At 56.4% G+C, this 23846-nt stretch overlaps 1 protein-coding gene across 3 annotated transcripts in view; it reads right to left on the minus strand.

Moving 5' to 3' along the window:
• Positions 1-3814: 3814 nt before the first annotated feature.
• Positions 3815-23846, minus strand: part of EVC2 (EvC ciliary complex subunit 2) — a 63084-nt gene continuing 43052 nt past the window's right edge. For 2 of the 3 annotated variants that reach the window (XM_053672451.1, XM_053672450.1), the window contains exons 11-20: positions 21852-22011; positions 20493-20947; positions 16470-16674; positions 15231-15353; positions 13824-14051; positions 10235-10449; positions 9021-9108; positions 7939-8135; positions 5896-5997; positions 3815-4486 (exon numbers count right to left, since the gene is read on the minus strand). In XM_053672451.1, coding sequence (XP_053528426.1) covers positions 4219-4486; positions 5896-5997; positions 7939-8135; positions 9021-9108; positions 10235-10449; positions 13824-14051; positions 15231-15353; positions 16470-16674; positions 20493-20947; positions 21852-22011 — 2041 coding nt within the window. In that variant the 3' untranslated portion in view covers positions 3815-4218. Of the gene's footprint in view, positions 4487-5356; positions 5769-5895; positions 5998-7938; positions 8136-9020; positions 9109-10234; positions 10450-13823; positions 14052-15230; positions 15354-16469; positions 16675-20492; positions 20948-21851; positions 22012-23846 lie in introns of those variants that run through there. The other variant, XM_053672452.1, reaches the window with a different exon arrangement.

The raw sequence follows: 23846 nt of genomic DNA on the forward strand, positions 1-23846 counted from the left end.
CAAAAAATTAGAAGTGGAACTTCAGGTCACGTCTTATGACCTGAAGATTCCCCTTCTGGGTGTCTCCCCAGAGAAATCCAAAGCACTGATGTGAAAGAATCTATGCACCCCAATGTCCAAAACAGCATGCCTCACTATAGCCAGGATATGGAAGCAGCCCAAGTGCCTGTCGACAGGACAGTACATGCACACAATGGGATATCACTTGGCCATAAAAAGGAATGAAGTCTTGTGTCATCTGCCACAGCATGGATGGACCTAGAGGGTAATAAGCCAAGTGAAAGAAGTCGGACACAGAAACACAAATACTGCATGATTTCACTCATACGGGAATCTAAGGAACAAAATAAGCGAACAAATAAAATGGAAACAGAGTCTTCAATATAGAGAACAGACTGACAGCTGCCAGAGGGGAGGGTCACTGGGTAAAAAGGGGGAAGGGATCGAGACATACAAATGGGCAGGTACAGAACAGTCACAGGATGTCAAGTCCCGCATAGTGGGTATAGTCGATACCATTGTGATAATTTTTTTAATTTATTTTTTATTGATTATGCCATTACAGTTGTTCTATTCCCCCCTTCATTCCCCTCCACCCTACCCCCCATCCCCACCATTACCCCCCGTTAGTTTATGACCATGTGTCTCAAGTTCTTTAGATTCTATATTTCCCATGCTATTCTTGCCCCCCCCATCAATTTTCTATCTACTGTCTATGCTACTTATTTTCTGTACCTTCTCTCCCCTTCTCCTCCTCCCACTCCCCTGTTGCTAACCCTCCTTGAGATCTTCATTTCTATGTTTCCACTCCTGATCTAGCTGTCCTTTTAGTTTGCTTTTATTTTAGGTGTGGTTGTTAATAACTGTGAGTTTGCTGTCCTTTCACTGTTCATGTTTTTTTAACTTCTTTTTCTTAGATAAGTCCCTTTAACATTTCATATAATAAGGGCTTGGTGATGATGAACTCCTTGAAATTGAACTTATCTGAGAAGCACTTTATCTGTCCTTCCATTCTAAATGAAAGGTTTGCTGGATAGAGCAATCTTGGTTGTATGTCTTTGGATCTCATGACTTGGAATAGTTCTTTCCAGCCCCTTCTTGCATGTAAGGTCTCTTTTGAGAAATCAGCTGACAGTCTGATGGGGACTCCTTTGTAGGTGACTGTCCCCTTAGCTCTTGCTGCTTCTAGGATTCTCTCCTTCATTTTAATCTTGGCTAATGTAATGATGATGTGCCTTGGTGTGTTTCTTCTTGGGTCCAACTTCTTTGGGATTCTCTGAGCTTCCTGGATTTCCTGGAAGTCTATTTCCTTTGCCAGATTGGGAAAATTCTCCTTTATTATTTGTTCAAATAAGTTTTCCACTGGTGGCTGTTCCTTTCCCCCTTCAGGTACCCCTATAATTCGGATGTTGGAGCGTTTAAAGATGTCCTGGAGGATCCTAAGCCTCTCCTCATTTTTTTGAATTCTTGCTTCTTCGCTCTTTTCTGTTTGGCCATTATTTGCTTTCTTCTGGTCCACTCCATTGAGTCCCAGTTTCCTTTTCATCGCTATTGGTTTCCTGTGAAATTCCATTCATTTCAATTAGTTTCACCTTCATATGTTTGTCTAATTTGTGGCTATAATCAACCAGTTCTGTGAGGATCCTGATCACCAGTGTTTTAAACTGTGCGTCTGAGAGTTTTGCTATTTCTTCATCGCTTAGATTTATAGGCTCTGGGGCTTTGAGATCTTCTTGAGCCATTTTTGGTCTGTTCGAGCCCTTTAAATGGGAGGAGCGGAGCCCCAGGTCGCTGGGTTATGACGCTGTATGTGGGGGCGTGGTCAGAGCGGGGAAATGGCGGCCCCCTCTGCTGTTTCTTGCCGCTGGGTGAGGAGCAGAATATTAGGTGGTTCACCAGCGCCAGGCCACTCAGAGTCGCTGGGTTATGACGCTGTATGTGGAGGTGGGGTCAGAGCAGGGAAATGGCGGCGCCCTCCCTGCCGCTGGCTGTGGGGACCCGCTGGGTCCCAGTCCAATCGCCTACTCCCTCGCTTGTCTATCCGCGCACAAATGCGCGACCACAGTCAACCCACAGACCTGCTCCCTCGCTGTTTCCCCGCAGTCGCTCTCTGGGTCGCTCACTAGGTCCAACCCTGTGCCTGGGTTCCATGCACCTGAGTCCATCTGACCGAGTTTTTCTGTGCAACCCCGCTCCGACAGCTGCTGGTTTCGCCCCTATTACCAGTCAGGCTGAAGAATTTGTTGTTATCAGACTTCCGAAAAGTTCAATTTTCTGTGTTCTGGCTGTGTTTTCTGTTGCTAATATTTAGTTGTCTCTAAACTTGGTTGCAAGAGAAGGCACAGCGTCTCCACCTATGCCTCCATCTTGGCAGAAATTAACTTATTTTCTCCCATTGTGATAATTACGTGTGGTGCCAGGTGGGTGCTGGAAATATCAGGGCAAATGCTTTGTGAAGAGTATGACTGTCTAACCAGTATGCTGTGCACCTGAAACCAATAAAAATAATATTGAATGTAAACTGCAGTTGAAAAGTAAACATATACAAAAAACTGCCGTGAGAAGTCCTGTTAGAACGGCTAGAATGAAACAGGCGGAGCGCACTCATTCAGGAGAAGACGGGAAGGAAATGGGATTCGAGTGCAATGCCAGCAGGAACGGCAACTGGTACCAGCCCTTTGGAAAACAGCTTACAGATGCTCACCGAGTGTGCCATGCACTTCTCCTACGATGTGGCCACTCGCTCAGAGAGGAAGTCACACGTCCACCCAAAGACCTGTACATCAACGTTCACAGCAGCTTCGTGTGTACCCGCCAAAACCTGGAACAGCCCCTGCGTCCACCCACAGGTGAGTGGATCAACATGTGGTCTGTCCTTGCAGCCGAGCCCTACCCTGCCATAGCGATCGGGAACTACTGATGCGCAAGGCAGTACCTCAACAATGTCAGGTCAGGGGTGCTGCCAAGGTCCCTGTCTGCCACGCAGCACGCACACTGATGGGAACTGCAAATACGGCTTGGCCTTCACATTGCCAAAGGTCATGGGGCATCCTGTGGCAGATAAGGGATCGAAAGCTGGGAGACCTGGGCTCAAACCCAGGATTCCCCACTCCAGGTGGTGTGATCACAGGCAAGTCCCTCCCCTCCGAGTCTCAGCCTCCTGGCTGTGCTGTGGCGTGGCACCACCCTTTCTGCTCGGGGGCCTATGGGGACCGGGACGTGGGTGAAAGTCGCTGGAAGGGTCTCGCAGCAGCCTGCATGGAGCAGGTGCTTCATCGGGAGCCTTCTTCTCCCCAACGCTGGCGGGTCCCTTCCCAGTCATCTCCCACCCACAACGAAGCCCGGCCGCAGTGGCCCCTGAGCGGCCCCCAGAGAAGCTCACACAGCGATCTGCTCCAGCACCGGGAGACCTCACAGCCTCAGTCTCTGCTGAGGGGATGGAGAGGTCAGGGCCTACGGAGGCACTCTGGGGGAGGAGGGGACCTGTGTGCCATCACCAGCAAACAAGCAAGGGCCTCTGTGTGTCCGGGGACCCAGTGCAGAAGGGACAAGGGCAGGGGGTGGCACAGTTCGAATCCTGACTTTGCTACCTACTAGCCTCATGATCGCGCACACCCCCACTCGCCTTCCTAGGCCATTGAATTCCCTCATTTGTGAAGACGGACAAGTAACTCCGGTTTGAATCAGAGGCATATTCCGGCCTCAGAATGAGACAGGGCGAACCTCTGGTGAGCACCCCGAGTGTGGTGACACAGGAACCACACTGAACAGCAGCTGCCCCCACAGAGAGAAGAGTGAGTTCCACCATAAGAGCTCTATGTAAAGTATATTTATTTCTTTAAAGCTCCTCGATAAAAACAGAGTATGTAACGAGCACAGCACGTAAGAAGAGTGAGCCTTCGACACACGGCCCGTAATGCAACCAGATGTCTCGGGGACTCGAATCGGGCACTGGGTCCCCTGCAGCCCCCCACGAGGTGGGACCCAGTGATCGCACTGGCCCTGTGTCTCGTCACGTCGCTTGTAAAGCCGACCAGAGTGGACCATCTGGGAATTCATGCAAATGGAGTAAACTAGATCCTTGGAAGTCGGGGAGTGGGCTTGTTGGGGGGTCTGTGTCTTCCACGGGCGACACATCTTCAGCTTGTGCACCACAAACACAAACACAGGAAGGCACGAGAAGACAAGCCTCGGAGACGCCGTGGCGCTTTCCCGCGGCTAGTCCGCGCCCGAGGTCCAGGCCGCCTTCTTGGCGTTCAGAAAGCTCCTCTTCTTCCTGGGAGGGATGCGCAGCGAGATCTCCGGACCCTGCGGGTTTCTGAACACAAAGAGCTTCTCGCCTGTGTGGAACAGATCCACGGCTCCTGCCCCGACAAGGGGCACGGGCTCCAGCTCGCCGCTGGGCTCCCGGGACAGGTGTGGCCAGCTCGCTTTTCCGGAGAACATCACCCTCTCTCGGAGAGGGGGAACTGTCTTCTTCAATATGCTAAAAAATAATGATAATAAAAATAAACAATGTCGCACGGACATTTGTGGCATCTGACCCTCCTGAGTGTCCTGCCAGAGTTCCCCAGGAGGACCCCTTTTGGTCCCTGGGTCCCCAATCAAGAACCATTTTAAAGAAAGCTTTTCTTGTTGGTCCCCAGATGGCAGCTGAGATCGGCTGAGGCCTGTGGCAGGGGCCGCTGCAGACGGCTCTTCCCGGCTCACAACCGCGGCACGTGCAGGAGTGAGCGAGGCTGTTGTCCCCACGCTGTGCTGTGCACTTGAAACAGGCCACGGTGGGAGTGTTTACACACGGAAACTGGCATGAGCTACGCTTGGAGCCCCCGCCCCTCTCCCGGGACCACTGCCTGCGGTCCTCATGCTGAGAGCCGCTGACTAGACCCGATGACAAAGCCACAGACAAAACGTGTTGGAAGTAGGAGAGAGAGGCACGCTTCGGAGACGCGGCCCGGGAGTGCCCTGGCCCCCCACCGTAGTGGCCAGCACTGCCTTCCGTTACTCTGGGAAGCCTGTTACATTTGTAACGGTCTGCATCTCACTTTCTTCGTTTGGGCTCAATATCCTGATCTGCTCTCTCAGAGACTGAGTTCTGCAATGCAGCCTATTATCCTTGCCTCCGAGATTTCCCTCATGGACAACTCAAAAAGCACAGTCTCAGCACCTTCCCCGGGGCTCTGAGCTCTCAGGCAGGTGGCAGGGCTCGGGTTAGACACTTCCCCGGGGGGACATCAACTGTCCCCCCTGCACACACTGAGTATCACACTCTAACCCATCGTGACCCCACTGGATGTCACCCTTGCTCCGAGTCTCCTGCCAGGGGCATGGCTGGAGACAGTGGTAAGCGGTTTGCGGCAGCCCACAACCCCCTGCCCGGCTCTCCTCCTCTCACTGGGTGTGCAGCTGCCACGGTTAAAGGAGAAAGACACTCGGGAGAGAAGGAAGCCCTGGCCCGGAAGTGCAGGGAACGAAGGGGCCCATTAGATGTCCAGTCCCAGGGCCACTGTTCGCAGCTGCAGACCCGGGCCCTTCCCCTGGCCTCCCTGCGTTCCAGACTGTCATCCCCACTTCTGGCCCCATGCAACTGGACGGGCATGGCCAACCGCACCGCCAGAACAGCCTCGGGGAATTACACTTTTTCAATGGTCCCATTGAAAAAGGTCCACTGTTGAGAATGAGTGCAGTAATTCACATGCTGATAAACAACGAGCAAATGTTCTCCCACTGAGAGCTGGGGCTTGTCCTCAGTCCTGAAGTAGGCCCACCTGGAAGACAGACTACCGTCTTCAAGAAGGCATGGTCCCCTTCTGGGTCCCCTGCCCCTCCCATCCCAGCTCGCAGGCAGCCTGGCTGACTCCTCTGCAGCCCACCTGAGCAGGTGCCCCTCCTTACCGCTCCTTCCTCTGGCGGGCCCACCGCATCTTTTCCGACCCGTTGCTTACGAGCTCTTTGCGCAGTTTGCTCTCTAAGTCTCGCCACCAGCCCTGGTGTTTCCTGAGGGCAAGAAGGGAGTGTCTCACAGTTTCAAAGACAGTCTTCAGGGAAGCCACCATCCTAAACAGCCGCAGGCCCCGTCCTGACGTGAAAAACTGGGAGTTTTCACGGTTTCTTCTCTTCCCCACTTAAAGCACATTCATCAAGAACCTTCTCTGGCTTGGCCCAGACACAATCTCTGCCCTTGAGGGGTCCCACAGCTGGGGACAAGTGGCATCCGTCAGGCAAGAAGGGCTGCTGAGAGGTGAGTCTTGGCGTCCTGGCAACAGGAGCACACGGAGCCCTCACGAGGCAATGGGCTCCGTGAGCTGATATTCGTGGACCTCAAGTTCAAGTCAAGTCCCTAAAGGGTGGAGTGGGCCCCACAGTACTGTCTGTGCCCAGCTCTGGCCAAGCTCAGCCCCTGTGTCGGCTGGTTCGCCCTGCCCAGCCACCGGGGGACATGGTCCCTCCAGGGCCGGGCCGGGCCGGGCCGCCTGCTCCAGGAGTCTGTCTTGGGTGGGGAAGGCTGGCCCTCTGAGGGCAGCGTCCCAGAGAGCACGCCCCGTGGACGCCCCCGGTCCTGCCCGTCCCGACAGGTCCCTCCCTCACATACCTTCTCTTGCTTAGATGAGCCCGTCAGTTTCTGTGGCTTGGAACCCAAACTCCAAAATGATGTGATAAGACTCTTGGGACACAGAGTAGTGTCTGCCTGCCCTCACAGACAGCGACACGTAAGCCAGGGGGCCAGGCAAAAAAGGCCTGGTCGGATCCACACTCCTGCTGACATCCACCCTGGGTGCTCTTGGCAGGTCCCCCATCAGCCTGACTGCACCTGCTCACCAGCCCCCCCACCGGCACTGGCCAAAGGGGCGGCCCCATAAATAAGGTCCTTGGGGATGGCCCCCCGGGCAGAAGTAGATTCCCTGGGACCGCGCAGGTTGCTGCTCCAGAGTCACTTCCAATACCTGACATTTGCAGGTCCCTACCTGGTTGTGCACTGGGAGAAACCAAGCAGTGACACGCTGCTCTCTAACTACCTTATACCTTGCTCTCTGACCACACCCAGCCCCCTGACTGTGCTGGCCTCACCAGGGCTAGAAGCCTCTTCCCAGCCCCTGTGGATGACCAGCCCTGCCCACAGCTGGTGTCCCCATGCTCCCATGCTTCCTCCAGCCACGGCCCTACTCTACCCTCAGCTGGGCTTCCTCCCTCTGAGCCAGGGACACTTCACAACCCTGATGAAAAGACACTGCCCCTTTTTGCAGGAGCACTAACATACACACACACTTACCCAGGCAATCGTGCCATTCTGCCAGACTCACGGCTCCCAGACCCCACCGCGGCCTCCCAGGAATCTGGTGGGGACTCGGCCCTCACTGCCTGGTGTGCTGCACTTCCAGGCCTGGCTGTGGCTGTCCACGCACCCCACCCCCACAGACTCCATCCTCAGGTGGCACTGCTGGCTGCTCCCACACCCCCACTTCCTGCCTCTTCTTATAGAGCCGTCGCCAACCTGGCTCGCACCTGGAGCCAGGTCCCGAAAGAAAGTCTCTCTGCAGCTCCGCCCCTGATCGGGAAAATGGAGCCCACACTGAAAGTCCAGCGGGAGGGCCACATGGCACCCATGTCGGGGAATATTAGGCAGCCGTCAAAAATAACACCAGTAGAGGTGTTTCAGTAACTGGGAATGGTGTGAATTTTAAATTGCTGATAAAGTAACAGGAAGTGTAGTCTGAACAGTGTGACAATTATTATATAAAATGACTTTGCACGCTGACAAAACATGGGTCCCCCGGGGCCTTGAAAAGATGCATGGAGAATTCTGGCGCCTCTGCTGCTCAGGCAATGGCATGGCGACTCGGGATGCGTGTGCTGTGGGGACCCCACGCCCCTCCCTCCACCTGTTCTCTCCCTGGAGTCCCGCTCACTGTTTCCCAGGGGCGGCGGACACCGACTCACCCCCTCCTGCCCGGGTCAGCCGGCTCCCCACTGCTGTCCTTCTCCACTGCGTGGTCCGGCTGCTTCTGGCTGACCGACTCGAGCACGGCCAGCAGCTCGGGCTGCGAGGCTGTGGGCAGAGCCACGCTCAGGAGGCGGCGCAGTGTGCCCGCCGGCACCATGGTCAGCTTGGACAGGTAGGAGGCCAGCCTCAGCTCCTAAGGGTGCAGGCAGGGGCTCAGGCCTCAGCACTCCAGCCCCGACAAACAGCAAGTTCTAACGGTCACAGGCTTAGGACACTTTGTCCCAGGGAAATAAACATTTCAGTAGCTTAGTCTCAGAAACACGGCCCCACATTGGCAGAGCTGTCAAAAAAATCTGTTTGGCCAGCAGCCTTGTTTCCCGTGACATTTCCAAAGCCTTTGCCCGCCCCTTCCGACAACTCCCACTCACTTGCCACGGCTAATGTCCTGGCCTATAGCAGCAGCAATGAGTAATGCTCCTTCTCGTTCCAAGGGGCAACGGAACTCTGGGGTGGGGACAGCACAGGCTCTGGGAACAATGAAAATGTCCCCAAACCATTGGGCAGTTAAAGAAACTGTGCCACGGCCACCCCACGGAGCAGTGCTCGGCAGTAAGAAGGGACTGGGTAGATCTGGGGACACTGAGCTGCCTGGAAAAAGCCAGTCTCCACGGGTCCCCTCCTGTGAGACTACATGTGTGTGACACACCAGGAATGACCCAGTGTAGAGAAGGAGGAGAGAGTAGTGGCCACCAGGGCGCAGGGACAGGGGTGAACACCCGGGATGGCACAGGGCACATCTGTGTGCTCACGGAATGGTTCTGTCTTCCCGGCAGTGTCGGCTACAGGCGTCTGCCCAGACAAAATGGCGTGGATTTGATAGCAAGGTCAATGTCCTGGCTTTGCTAGGGGCTTGGGTTTCGGAAGGTGCGGCCACAGCGAAACTGAATGAAACAGGGGTGGGGCACTGGGACTCTCTGCGTGACCGTGGCAACCACCTACAAATCTTGAATTATTTCAAAGTAAAAGGTTAAGAGAGAGAGAGAGTGGGCTCTGCCCTCCCAGGAGGCCGTGCCCTCACCTGGCCATACAGGGTCACGAAGGTGTCCGTCTCCATCGTCTCCAGCAAGTCTTCCAACACGACACTGTCCTCTCGCTCCTCTTGTAGACTACGGTGGAATGCAATCAGCGCGAGCCGTTTTGTTAGAAAGCGAGGTGATGGGATCATCGAGGCATTTCAAACAGCAGAGAATCCCAATCTACTCTGCATTGCGTTTGATTACATCCACGGAAAGGGCTGGCCAGAGGAGGTCAGGGCCCAGACTGCTTTGCAGGAGTGTGTCGGGGACGTCAGGGACGGCCCAGCGGGACGGAGGGCCCCTCGGAGCAGGCAGCTCTGGGCAGGCGTGGGGGCCGCGTGGTGGCGGCTCTAAAGGGCGATCGGTGGCCCTGCTCAGAAAATGCCCGGTACCGGCTGCCAAGGCCACGCTCACGGAGACCAGGCTCCGGGGGCCCGCCCATTCTGTGCCCTGGGGTTGCAGCAGGCCCAGGGCCATCGTCCAAGGGTGTCCCTGGCTCGGGCCCCAGGGGCGGGGGGGCACCTTTCCACAGGAGGTTGTCCGTAGGCCTTCCCGCCTTGCACACGAGGGCCTCTGCCTATCTGACCCCTTGGCCCATTCGGGGCGGCACCACGGGTGACCCGCCCTGCACCCTCGCTGGTTCCTGCCACCCAGCCCTCTGCAGGCACCCTGCACGGAAGCGTGACTGCCAGCAACGCCCTCCACAGGGCACAGAGGGCAGCAGGGTATTAAACAGCCTTAGTGCTGCTCCCAGGCACGTCCACGGCCCTGAGCATCCCCGATTAGAAGCTAATCGTCTAATGTTAATTGAAAAAGTAAAAATCGGGGTTCTGGCTGTTTCACATTTTACAAAAGCAGATCTAAAATGTGACATGACGAGTGAGGCCAAGAGGCCTGTAGTCCCTGCCACGTGCCCATGTCGGGGCCAATGCCCAGTGTGCACGACGGGCGGGGCTGCCCCAGGGGAGGGTGCGTGTAACCTTGGCACGACCTTGCGAGTCTGTGATGATTTCAAAGTAAAGAGTAGACACATTGTGTTCAGCAAACCCTCGTGGTATTAGAAAGAAAACAAATGAAGTCTGGGAAGACGTCAGGGCAGAAGTGCGCTGCCCAGGCAGCAGCCCCGTCTGAGGGCTGGGGTGGCGGGGGCCGGGTGTCCACCCCCCACCCCTCTGCCACCACAGGCACGGCACCGCAGTGCCATCGGCCGGCTCACCTCTGCTGCTGGTACTCCAGTAACTCCTGGCTCTTGCTCAGAGCTTGGCGCAAGACAGCGGACACCTGCCTTTCAGAACCCGTGTCCTCAGACTCGTTCAGAAGCCCGGGCCCATCCCCTGCCCACTGCTGCCAACTGGCCAGGGCCCGCTGCAGCTGGGCCGCCTCCTGCTGGGCCAGCTGGTCCTCCAGCTTCCTCTCCAGCTCCTGGAGCCCCTGCACAGAGGGGCAAGTGGTAAGCACGGGGCAGGTGGGCACAGGAATAGCCGACCTGCTCGGTGTGGCCCCAGAAGCCTGGCTCCACCTGCTGCCGCCGCCCCCCCCCCCCCACCAATCCAGCCTTGGCAAACAGTGAGGCGTGGCTGCACCACGATCTCACACCCCCAGGCCTCGGCACACACGACCCCCTCCACCTGCGGGACCTGCCCCTGCTCGTCTGGCCCATTCTGAGTCTTCCTTCCAGCCTTGGCCTCCGCAGGGAAGGGCCCCCTCAGGGCTCGAGACACAGACCCCTTCTCCCCAGTGTGCCTACTCACAGCCCACGTACAGGCCTGTCCGGATGAATGCCTGGGTCCCCTCCAGACCCACGCATTGAAGCCCTGACCCTGAGATGGGACAGGACTTGGAGGTGGGGCCTTCAGGAGTCACTCACGGTGGTGGGTCCCCTACAAGGGGGTCACTGACTATATCAGAAGAGGCTGAGGCCAGAGCCCCCTCTTTGCCATGGGGGGCATAACAAGAAGGCAGCTGTCTGCACCCCAGGAAGAGGGCCCCTCCCCAGAGATGGGACCTGCTGCCACCTTGACCGTGGACTTCCAGACTCCAGAACTGCAAGCAAATACACATCAGCTGTTGAAGCCGCAAGTCTCCGGTCCTTTGTCCGAGTGGCCAGAGCTGACCAAGCCCAGGCCCCCTTTCTGCAGTTGCCCGAAATCACCTCCTGAAATCACCGCCCGGGGCCTTTCTGTTGGAACGCGAGCTCCTCCAGGGCCGGGCTGGGTCTCCACCGCCCTGGCTGCAGCACTTGGCCCCGGGCCTGGTAGCTGACATCTGTCACTGACAGAGGGTCGCTGCGGCGCCAGAGCACAGCAGCTGTGGGTAACACCACGGCACTCAGAGGGCCGGGTACGCCTCCATGTGCTTCACCTGCATTCGGGGTGTCGGACTCATTTTCACTGGGGGCCACATCAGCTTCACAGTTGCCTTCGAAGGGCGGAATGTAATTTCAACTCCTTAACAGTTAAGGAGTAGTTACATTTATATAGTCCTAAAATTATTTTGGCATATATATGTGTGTGTGTGTGTATATATATATGTATATGTATATGTATATGTATATGTGTGTATATATATATATATATATACACACATATATATATAAAATCTCATGGGGAGATAGGACAATTTAAACACTTCACTGGATGCCTTGGATTTCACGAGAGCTCGTCACATGAGCTGCTACCAGTATTTTCTTTTCTGGTCTAGATTCGTCAGAACCGTGAAGCTGGGCAACAAGAAAAAACATTGAGGCAATTCAGGTAGAATCCACAGACATGGTGACTCGCAGCCAAGTGGGCAGGAAGTCAGGGGCAAAGACAGGGAGGCCCCGGTTCAGACTTGGGGAGGTGGGCAGCCGGCCATTTGGACCGGAGGGCAAATGTGGCGGAGAGACCGCTTCGGGGTCACGCTGTCCATCCCAAGTAAGTCCGTCCCATTTAAACTGGCCCATCACGGCCTGGACTCACCGAGGCCCTCGTGCATGTTCCGACTGCACAAAACCAGACTAACTCAGAGTCACTAACTCAGAGATTCGCTTGATAGTTTTCTTGGGGAGTCATTCCTTCCAAAGCCTTTCATTTCATGCCTTTCTAATTCTCTTGAACATTTAACAGCCCTCAGAGCCCATTCCGGACGGGAAAGCAGCTTTCACAGAGTGGACACCCACTATCTGCAGCAGAACCATGGGTCTGCCTTCTTTCCAAATGCAGATCGGGGCGGGGGGCGCAGGGGTGAGGCACCCTGCCCGTGGCTGTGCCGCCGATGCAATCCAACACCACCGGGCGGGTTACCAGAGGCTTCTGATCCAGGACACACCAACGCTCCTGGTCTAGACACACCAGGGAATGAGGTCGCTTTGGTGCACACCCATCATCCAGAAGGCTTCCCGATGGAACCGAAACAGTATGTGGTGTGCTCCCTGGTCCCTAACAGACGCCGGGGGGTTTCCAGTAAGAAGAGCTCCTGGGTGGTTCGGGGCTTAACTGAGGCTGCTTCTCTTGCACTTACAAAGAGGACCGGAACTGTGAGCAGAAACAGGTGTCTTCCTTTGTCCCTGACCTGACACGTGACCTCGGACCTGCCCTCCCCTGATGACCTCCAGGACACGGTACCCCTCCATGCCACCCTCCTTGCAGGGGGCACTGGCTGTGGGTCTGGGTGAGCGCTTTGTACGGTTTTCCTCCTCACATTACCTTTGCCTTGGGTGCCCGGGGAGTCCGTGAAAGCCTTGTTCTGCTTAAACTGAAATGACTGTGCGAGAGTTGGCTTTCCTCTTGTAGTCTGGTAGCTGGCAGATTTTGCACAGGAAGGCTTCAGTGTTAAACCAGCCTCGTGTTCCTGGGAAAAGCTCAACCTGGCCCTGCCATAGTCATGTTTTTATAGGTGGCTGGACTGTGTCAATAATATTTTGTTTATGAGTTGTATGCGAGTGTCTACAAGCCAGACTGAACTGTAACTGCTCTTTCTCACACTATTCATGTCTGCTGTTGGTGTCAAGGTCATCTCAAGGTTATTCAAGCTTCATAACATGAGTTAAGGCTTATCCCCTGTTTTTCTAACATCAGGGATCATTTGTATATGAGACTAGGGAAATCTGCTACCTTGAAGTCAGGTGAAGCTCACCTCGACACGTTGGGGTTAGGTGACTTTTTGTGTGTGTGTGTTCTAAGTTGTTTTTTTTTTTTTTTAATTATTGAATCATAGCAATAGAACTATGCAGACTTTTCCAACTGGATCGACTTGATCCAATTTTGGCAATCTGTATTTTTCTAGAAGACTTCCCATTTCATTTCGGTTTTCACACTGTTCATTGAATTTTCTTATTTTTTAAAAACTCTGCTGCATCCATACTTGCTTCCAGAGCTCTTATTTTATGGCTCCGCCTCCCATGCTTCGAAGACACGCGGCGCATAGGACTAACAAAGACAATCAGAATTACAGAAGTCAGCGTTACTCTGGTACTTCATGGCATCTAACGGGCCAGCCACCGAAAGGCACACTGTCACTGTCACAGCATCCGGAAAGAAACAGTCCTGCTGTTGCCACAAGGCGCACAAGTCACATCAGAGATGTAAAAAATGTCACCATGAAAAGGACGCTTTTTGGGCACAAAGAGATAGAGCGGCCTTAGGCTTCGAGGGTGCAGTGTGCTCCCGGCTAAGCGACCTCAGTGGGCGCTCACCAGACAGGAGGCACCGACAGGCCAGGTGACCACGCCCCACCCACTGGCTGGTGCAGAACCAGAGGGGGCACAGGGACGAACCCACCAGCAACTGTGCAGCCCCGCCCTCCCGCTGCAAGCCCATACTCACGGGGCTGTGCGACTCCAGGACCTGGGCGCAGGCCGCCTTCGTCAGGGTCTCCGACACACGCAGCTCCTCCAGCAGCAGGTCCTGGAGGCCCAGGAGGGCCGTGTAGGCCCGCAGCGTCCTGGCCGCCCTGGCCGCCTTCTGGAACTGCAGGGAGACCAGGGACTCCGCGAAGCGGCCCTCCTGGGCCTCCAGCTGCTGCACCCTCTCCCGAAGCAGCTCTCCTCGGACCTGGGGAGGGGCCGAGCCAGAAACCAGAGCACGGTCAGCAGAGGGGAGAGAGAGCAGCAGTTTACAGAGGGCAGCCTGCTGATTTCCACCAGGCGGCCTTTCATTCAGGACTCGGAGGAAGGTCTCAGGTTTTGCAAAGCAGCAGCCCTGGAATGGGCAGTTTCAGGCCATTGGGGCCCCTCTGCTCACAAACGCCCCCTACCCAGGGCCTTTGGGGTCCGGCAGTTCATTGCACGTTTATCGCTCCTGCAGGCAAATCAAACCTTGTCCCTATTCAGTGCAAAATCCTTCTGGGCTCCCAGAAGGTTTGGACTCCCTAACATGGGCTCCGAGGCCTTCCCCACCCTGCTCCCAGGGAGGGGACACCTGGACCGGTCTGGTTGGTCCTGCCACCGGCACCGCACACCAGGGACTCCCATCTTCCCGCGCCCCCCCCCCCACCAGAATGTGTGCCGCAAGAGCAGAGAGCGGCCCTGCCTCCGTTATGCCACAGCCAGAGCCATCGGCATGGCGCCAGGGCCCAGGGCCTCCTCAAACCCCCACCGGACAAAGGGACAGTACAATGTGTGCTGTGGTGAGATGGGGTGAAGGACAGGCGGATGCGTGGAAAGAACTGGCTGTTCTGATAAGGCTGCTTCAAAGAGGCGACACCTGAGGACAGAGAAGGACCAAGTTTGCTCATCCAGGTAAAGAAAGGGAGCGAGGTGACTCCCCCGGGAGAGGGACGAACTGGGCTGTGGAGCACCTGGTAGTCGCCATGCCTGGTGCCAGAACGGGAGGCATAACTAGCAAAGGGATGGGAAGTGAGCAGGCCGGGGAGTCTGGGCTGCTGTGGGCGCCCCGGGGAGCAGTGCGCCGGATGAAGAGGGAGACGGAAGTGAAGTGACTCGTGCAAACCCTCAGTTCGGGCCGGGCACAGAGGTGGTGGCATCGCAGGCAGCAGGGGGTGGCCTAAGGGTGACCTGACGACCTCCTGCGGACATATGGAGGAAGAGGCTTCTGGACAGAAGGGGCAGGAGGAAGGGCGTGAGGGGAAAGGGTAGGTCCTTCCCACAGGACCACAGCTTAGAATGCAGCTTACTAACAGCCATGGCCCTGGGGGTCTGGGCACCCCGCAAACGGCGGCCGCCAGTCCTGCTGGGCACAACGGAAAACAACAGGCAAGGGAGAAGCGCTGACCTTTTCAACCAGGTCTTCAGGGGCCGGTTCGTCAAAGAGCTGAATTTTATCTTCAATGCACTTCCTCAAAAGGTCTGTCTTGCTTTTACTCTTGGCACGTGGCTTCCTTGCCCTGGACTGTTGCTGGAGGGGGTGACAGAAAATGTGGGCATGGAGGCGACTGCCAGACGTCCCTGACACCCCAGCCTCCAGAACCAAGGAGCTTCTGTGCCCGCAGGAGCGTCCCTGTGGCTAGAGCCCAGGACGAGGCTCTGGCTCCCAGACAAGCTCAGCTCCTGGGCCTTCGTCGTCACCGTCTCTGTGGGCCCCTCTAGCCCACGTGAGGCCAGGGCCTCTGCTGGGCGAAGCCAGAGCTCTGCACTGAGACAGACAGGGACCTGCCTACCAGGGACCCCTCCCGTCAGCCTCAGGGGGCTGGGAACACAGGGAAGGGGCCCCTCCTCACGACACTCGCAGAGTCTGGAGAGAACCACTGGTAAACACGAAAACCAGTTACTAAGACACCCTCATGTGGCCCATGAGGGCAATGACAGATGGGACACGGTGACAGTGGCTGCAGATCACTTGGTGTTGAGTGGACAGGGAAGCATCTACAGAAGTGAATGGCCGCTGTGCAGAGTTGTACCCGACAGCCGGAGGAGGCGCCATGCGCACGGAGTGGAGCAGGGACCCTCCCAGAACAGCGTGCACACAGCCTGCGCAAACGTCTGCCTCTCCCCAAAGGTCAGGGGGTGACACAGCAGCTGGGACCCCCGTGACAAGACGGTTTCGGGCATGTGAAAATCTGGAAGTAGCGGGTTCCAGGCCCTGCAGCTTGGGGCTGTCATGGATGAAGGTGAGGTCACGGGTGCCTGGCAAACTGTTAATGAACGATGTGGCCAACGTGACCATCTCTGAGCCTCGGTTTGCACTCCTATAAAATGGGGATCTGCCTCATCGGATGGCTGCCAGAACACAACACCACAGAACAGACACAAGGGCAGAATGTAACACAGCGTGGCACATCACAGGACACCACCATGTAACACGACGGGATATAATGTAACAGCCTGATATACCACAACAGAAGATAACCTGACCTAACCTAACAGGACACGACCGCACGGCACAGGACAGCACACGCCCACGCTGCTGAGCACACACTCGGCAGGCTGGCCCTCCCCAGTGAGGAGGAGGCTGGCGTCTCCTCCCCTCCCCACCCCTGGAGCAATCAAGAGGCCGCCGAGCCGTCCACCCTACCTGCAGCTCGGGGGCAGCCAGGGCCTGGTCCAGCTTCAGGAACTCCGCTTCCCGCCACGCCGTCTGCAGCCGCTGCAGCAGCACGCGGGCCCGGATTCTGGGGAGGGCCAGGCTCCTGTCCATCTGAGCGGAGCAGCTGTGCAGGTCCTGCCTCATCTGGAGCAGCTCCTCTTCCGATAGGGAGAAGGCCGCCGCGCGGAGCCTCCTGGGAAAGCGGAGCAGGACTGGCTGAGTTCCGAGCATGCGCGCGCCGCACCTGCTCTCCCCTCTCGCCCGCCGCTGGGCGCCTGCAATGCTGCCGTAGCCTGGCCATTGTCAGTGACACCCTGGTGCACTCCTGGCATTCGTGACGGCACGGACAGACCCAGGCGGTACTACACCAAGTGCAATAAGTCAGACAGAGGAGGAAAAATGCTTTATGAGTTCATTTATATGTGGAATCTAATGAACAAAATTAAGTAAACAAATACAACGGAAACAAACTCATAGACACAGAGAACAAACTGATGGTCGCCAGAGGGGAGAGGAGTGGAGGGCTGGGCAAAGCAGGTGAACGGTGTTAGGAACCACAAATCGCCGGTTACAGTAATAGTCACAAGGACGTAAAGTGCAGCGCGGAAACACAGTCGGGAACACTGACAACTGTGTCCAGTGTCAGATGGGCTCAAGGATCCTTGGGGTAATCACTTTGTAAGTTATATAAATGTGTCTGTGTTGTACACCTGAAACTAATATGGTATCATATATCGACTATAATTGAAAACTAAAATTTTAAAGATTAAAACAATTTTAAATATAGAAATGTGTTTCCATCCTTAGGAAATAGTGGGGGCTGGGCCTGGGGTGGAAGCCGAACATCCGAAGAGCAGACAGCGTTGGCTGTGTTCCTGCCTGGAAACCCATCATCTCCTTAATCACGTCTTCCTTCCTTTAATCACGTGTTTCTTGAGCATCTCAGGTCTGCGGCGCTGGACACAGCATCAGGTTGGAGCTGTGCATTCAGAGTTCAGTGTGTGAGGCTGTGAGGTGTCTGTGAAAGGGAACAGGCTTCCAGCAGCCGTGACCTTGAAGACAACCTGGCCTCACTTTAGAGGCAGACGTGACAATGAATGGTCCATGATCCTGGTCGGCAGTACATACCACAGATGAGGCTAGCAGCCCCCAGGGGAGACCCCCCTCTGCTCAGGTGGGTCAGGAAGAGGGGGTCCCCTGCCCTGGGTCTGGAAGGACGGTGATCATTTAGAGAAAACCTACTCTGTGCTGGAACCACACTGAGGGACCCACCAGTACGGGTTGACTTAAGGTCCCCTGGAAAGGTGTGTTCGGGTCCTGCCCCTAACTACCTGTGCATGAGGCCTGATTTCAAACCAAGGTCCTTGCAGATGCAATAAGAAGCCAGTCAGCTCTGCTGGAGCAGGGTGGACCCTCCATGCAACGTGACTGGTGTCCGTGTATGAAGGGAAGACCGTGTGATGCCAGAGGCGGCGAGTGGCTCGGTGTGTCTGCTGGCCAGCAAACGGGACAGATGCAGCAGCACCAGAGAGAGGCTGGCAGAGACCCTCCCGGGGGCCCTCAGAGGGACAGCCGCCCTGCCGATGCCAGGCCTTCGACTTCTGGCCTACAGACCTGTGCCCGGACACATCTCTGTGGTCTCAGGCCCCGAGTGTGGGGGGCTCTGTGACAGCCCCCCAGGGGACATGTACATTTACCCACATATCACTGATCCTCTGGCAGCTCACGTGACAGATGAGAGTCAGGAAGGTCGTCCTCTGCCCTTCGGGCAAGGCCACTACCATGCCACAGGGGAGACATCCTGCCTCTCCGGACCCATCTCTGGCCAAGGAGAGAGCAGAGGAGGCCTGCTAGGGACCCCGGAGGGTCGGCAATGGAGGGAGAGGCCTGTCCTCCCCGTTTGGCCTCGGGGGACGCGTGTTCACTTCTCCACTCCACCAATGGCTTCTGCGGACCAGTAGGGGCCAGCGGTGCCGGTTATTCTGGCAGCACAGGCTGCAACAGACGCATTCTATGGGAGCTCCAGAACACAGAGGTACCTGTGGGTACGGTGGTGGGGGCCGGGCCAGGCCCCTCATGCCCTGTCTCAGCATGGGGGTGCGGGGCCGTTGCTCAGCGGAGATGTTCTCTCATGAAAACTGTAAGACCACCAGGGCTCAGTGGCTCCAGCCAGAGTCTGAGGACCCAGGCCCACATCGCTGACACCCCTTCTCTCGGGTTTCTCACTCCATGGGGCCACCCATTTTTTAAGGGATCTCAGAAAGCTGAAGCTGCACCTTCATGCCTCCCCTCCCCGGCCCTTTGGCCCCCCCATGGCTGCCGGTTACTCAGAATCTGATGTATTCTTGCCCGTCTTTGAACCGGTCCACCCCAGGTGATGTTGCCTTTCTCCTCTGTTCCATCGGCGCCAAGATCACACCACAATACGGGACTCGGGGCCTCCGGCCCGAAGGGCTCTCAAATCCAGGTCGGAACTTCGGGATGAACTCTCCTCTCCCTGGCGGAAACGTGTGTCCTCAGTAATTCCTGCTTTACGTGACCAGAGCGCAAGTCCATCCTGCTAGACCTCGGGAAGCTCATAGAAACGTGTCTCGGGATGATTGCGCAAAGCCATTTTTACACAACGCAGCAGATGTGTGCATGGTTGGGGCCCCTCTCTAAGCTGTAGAAAAGTCAAAAGGAGCTGTTTGACAGCGAAGCGAGAGTTCACTTTTTCTGTCGGATGCTGACTCGGTGGTGGCTTTGGCGATGAGCCTGCAAAACGGACTGGAGGCTGGAGAAAACAGCTGCCTGGTAATAGGGATATCAGGCCCCATTTAGATGCTCCAAGGAGTCAGGGCAGGTCGGGACTTGTGGAGAGACTTGGGTGGGGTGTAGGCTGAGCTGAATAATCGCTGTTCAGAACAACTTGTGGGAACCGGAAGTGGCGTTTAGGGTCCGATCTTCATGGGCGTGGAGAAGGCGGCCTCTTGTTTGTTCGGGAAAACGAACACTATCAAAGACCAGGAGATAAAGGAGGACAGACCGTAAAGTGAGACGAGAAAGAGCCGAGAAGTCACTTCATCTAAATTAAGGTGATGTGGCTCTCGGCAAACACCGGGGACCTGTCCTCCCTGGTGACAGAGTCAGTCCCGGGAACAGAGCTGATCTGGAGGCAGCACATCTCTGAGCCCAGGAGGACCCTGTCCGTGGGCAGTAACCGCTACCCAGCAAGGATGAGCACCACAGAGTGATGCTCTGCTCCAGGGTCCCTCCGAGGGTCCAGGAAGAGGACGGGCCCCAGCCAATGGGGGACCACTGGTGTGGGGCGGACAGAGCAGCCGGACTGACAGACAGGGAGGGAGCCAGCTGGACTTACCAGGCACACAGCGAAGATCCCTCCCCCTCCCTCCTCCCTCCCCCACATCCCCTGCACAGAGATCATATTTTCTGATAATGATTCAGAATTTAAACTGTGACCAAGATTCAACTTAAACTGTGGAGTGTCTGCACCAAGAACAGAACAGTAAAGAAGTTTTGTTTTGTTCCTTTGCTTAAACAGGGTTTTCCTGGTTTGTCCATTGAAAGGGGAAACAACTTCCAGGAGTTTTGAGAGAAGAGGCTCCCTCCCCTTGTCAAACGTCACTTCCCACCCAGCGGACCAGGCGGAGCTCCTGCTTCTTCACCGGCCGTGGGTTTGATCCCCCATTTGCCCAGGAAGCTATCGAATGAGGCAACCACAACCCTCCGTGGGAACCAGTTCGAGCGGAGTCGGGGGGGATTTGCCAGGGGGACCTCACCCTCTTGCTGCTACAATGCCTGCCTCCTGCAGCCCCCGCTTGTTCACTGCCACCCCCAAGTGGCCCTGGGTGTCACTCGGCGTCCTTTTCCCCGAGGCTGTGAGTGCACCTGCCTGATAAACCGCTGTCTCATGTGTCCTGTGTCAGGTGGTGCATGTCCATGCACCTCAGGGCGGAATCCCTCCCTCCCCTGCGGCTGGAGGGGGGCAGGGAAGCACGCAGGGTCACTCACGTGAAGACCAAGTGCCCCCAGCGCCTCAGCTCCGCCTGCTCCTCCGTGGAGGCCTCCGGAGCGTCGTCCTTCAGTCTCTGCCTCACGCCCTGGACGCCCTCCTGGTCCCTGTCCCTCTGCTCGCCCTCCAGCTGCTCGGCCCGGGCGGCCAGCTCCCTGCCCTGCTCCTCCAGGGCCTGCTGCAGGAAGAGCCAGGGCACGCCGCGCTTGAGCAGCTCCTGGGTCACCACGGAGTTCTGCAGGCGCCGCAGCTCCTCGGTGGCTTTCTCGAACAGCGACAGGGTCAGGGCCCTGATGTCGTCCAGGGCGGCCTGGTCCAGGCGCTCCTGCAGCTCCTCCAGGGCGGCGCTGTGGCCTGACACCAGGCTCCGCCACTGGCCCAGGTACTGGCCCACGTCCTCGGTGGCTCGGAAGGCGTCCCCGACGGACAGCTGCTCCCTCCGCTGCTCCTTGTGCTGCCGTGAATTCCAGAAAGAAGGTGACAGGGGACAAGCTCAGTGCACAAAGCCATTTGGGAAACACTTTGAGAATGTGGTTAAGCCTTTTTCCCCTATATGCTCAACTTTAGAAGATTATCCTTAAGAAAATAACCCAAGACATCGTGAAAACTTCATTCGTTCGACATTTATCGAGTACTCATTCAGCAACGAGGGGAAGCCCAGGAAGCAGACCTGCCCTCCCCCACCCTCGCCTCCCAACCCCGGGTTCCCATCCTGGCTTCTCCACTGACACGCGAGTCGGTGGAAGCGAGCCTCTCGTCCTCGCTGTGACCCCACTTCCTGACCTCTGCAGCGGGCAGGAAAGCGTGCAGCTCGGAGAGTGGCCGTGGCGATCCCCTGAGCCGCTGAGCACCCGCAGCTCTTAGAGAAGGGCCCGGCGCAGGGGTCAGACGCAGGAACGTCTGCCGTCATCATTCCGATGACCCAGGCCCTCAGTAGCCACGTCAGCCACCGCGGCCGCGAAGAGGACCTTCATCGGACCCCCATCATGCTGGCACCCCAATCGCGGGCCTCCAGCCTCCGGAACCGTGAGATGTAAATTTGTGTGGTTTGTCAGCCACTTGGTCTGTGGCATTTAGTTACAGCAGCCTGAACACACCAGAACGCTCAATAATTGACACTACAGCATTGTCATCGTTCGATCCTGTGCCCTCACCCAGGCAGACGTCACCACCTGCCAAGACCCTCTGCGGTGCTGAGGCCAGGTGGGACTTGGAGAAGCCTTCCTAACACGTGTCCCAAAACATCACTGCCAATGAAGCCCAGACGACTGGTCACCACGTGGATCCCAGCGGCCCCCTGGCCCTGGCAGGTGCTCAGACGGTTGTGGGAAGAATAAAGGGCAAAACCCCTCACATACCTTTTGCAGCATCTCTCGTCTTCTCTTAATTATTAATCTTTGGCGGAGCTTTTTCTTTTCCTGCTTTAAGTCACTGTCCAACTTCTGCTTTATAGAGAAGACCTCGGTCTGCGCCCGCTCCAACAGCCCTTCCGTCTGGTCTTCGTCCAAGTACCCAGCTCTAGGGAGGAGGGTGGGGTGAATGTGTGCTCCCCGCCCCCCCCCCACCAGATGCGGCTGAGACCCAGAGGGGAGGGGCAAGGCTGGCATCGCTGTGGACAAGCGGACAGAGGTCACACCAGGGAGCGTGGAAATGGGCAAGACTTCCAGGAGGGAGCAGCAGGCGAGGGAGGCTGCCCTGGTGGCGCAGGCAGAGTCTTCCCAGAGCAGAGGGTGGGCTAGGAACTCCTGGGCACTAGCAAAGTCCAAGAGGTGGACGGAGGGAACACTCTGTGAGGGTTAATTCTGTGTCGATGTGACTGGCCACAGTGGCGCAGCCAGTTTAAACTTGGTTTCTGGGTGGGTCTGTGAGGATGTTTCCCAAAGAGATTAGTATTTGAATCAGCAAACTTAGTAAAGCGGAGTGCCCCACAACCCCCAGAGTGGGCAGGCCTCCTCCGACCCTGGCCTGGCAGGGGCGGGGCCTGGCTGGGGGCGGAGGAACGAGGAACTGGCCCTGCCTCCTGGCTCCAGCTGGGACTTCTCATCTCCCTTCTCCTGCCCTCAGGCTGGCACTCCCTGGTTCCCAGGACTCTGGACTCACACAGACCACACAGCCAGCCAGTTCTCCTGGGCTCCAGTCGGCAGACAGGACAGAAAGCATGGGGCTTCTCAGCCTCATGCTGAGCCAATGCCTCATGTATACGTCATTTTTCCTGTTTTCTGGAGAATCCTACCGTTGCACTCTGTTACTCTTATTATTATCACCCTACTCCCAGTTAAGTCTGCATCCCCAGGCTGGGCCGCCTGCTCAGTATGGGGTAGATTCTCCAGGGAAACCTCTCGTTGGAACAAATAGGTGAATGAATGAATGAATGGGAGATGCACGTTTTAGAACCAAGCCTGTGCAGACTTTCATGATAGCATGTAAAAATCTGAGCCAGGACACACTTCCCTCAGAGCATCGCGGACGCGACGCAGCCGCAGCTGCAGCCGGCGCTTAGGTTCGAGGTGAGGCGCTGTCTCTCCACTCACTGGAGTGAAAATGAATCAGGAGTGTCAGCTGCAGTGACAGATTCATTAGCATCTCTGGGTAAACGGTGCTCACATAATTTGCACTTACAGAGTTCTCATTAAATTAGAGCAACAGCAGTTCAAAGTCCTAATAACCAATTCATAAAACCACGCTCCTTGTAAGAGACCAGCTTCAGAGTCACGTCCCTGGTCATTTCAGGGCCTCCCGTGATCCAGAGAATACCTTTCGCTGTTGAGGATGAAGGCCTCAGACCAGCTGGGGAGGAGCCTGGAGCGGGGGGAGGGCTGCAGTGGAGAGAGGCCGCACCCATGGCTTCCCGGACCACATGGTGGGTGTCGCTGGTACCCGCCCCCCCCCCCGGAGCTGCTGAGAAAGACCAGCCAGAGTTTTGTGCTTCGTTCCAAAGGCAAATGCAGGGGGGCCAGTGGTGCGTGAGGGCCCAGAGACCAGGGCGCCCCACATGGTGCCCGGGAGCCTCCACCACCGATTTCTTAGTGAAATGTCGGGGATCTGCTTTAAATCAACCTGGGGCGGACACCCAGGGCCACACTGGGACTGGCAGTGGGCTGGCGCCTCCCGGAGGTGAATGTTGGGCGAGTGGGGCAGGGTGGTCTCGACTGTCAAGAGTTTTCAATTCTACACGCAATGCAGTCTTACAACCAGAGAACGTTTTTTCTTTTTTTCAAATCCTCACCCAAAGATACGTTTATTGATTTTAGAGAAAGAGGAAGGGAGAGAGAGAAACTTGATGTGAAAGAGAAACATCAATCAGTTGCCTCCTGTGCGCACTCCAACTGGGGATCGAACCCGCCACCCAGGCG

Source organism: Artibeus jamaicensis, unplaced genomic scaffold (genome assembly GCF_021234435.1).
Source record: "Artibeus jamaicensis isolate MK-2021 breed Jamaican fruit bat unplaced genomic scaffold, CSHL_Jam_final contig_76, whole genome shotgun sequence".
In the NCBI taxonomy this organism is placed as follows: domain Eukaryota; kingdom Metazoa; phylum Chordata; class Mammalia; order Chiroptera; family Phyllostomidae; genus Artibeus; species Artibeus jamaicensis.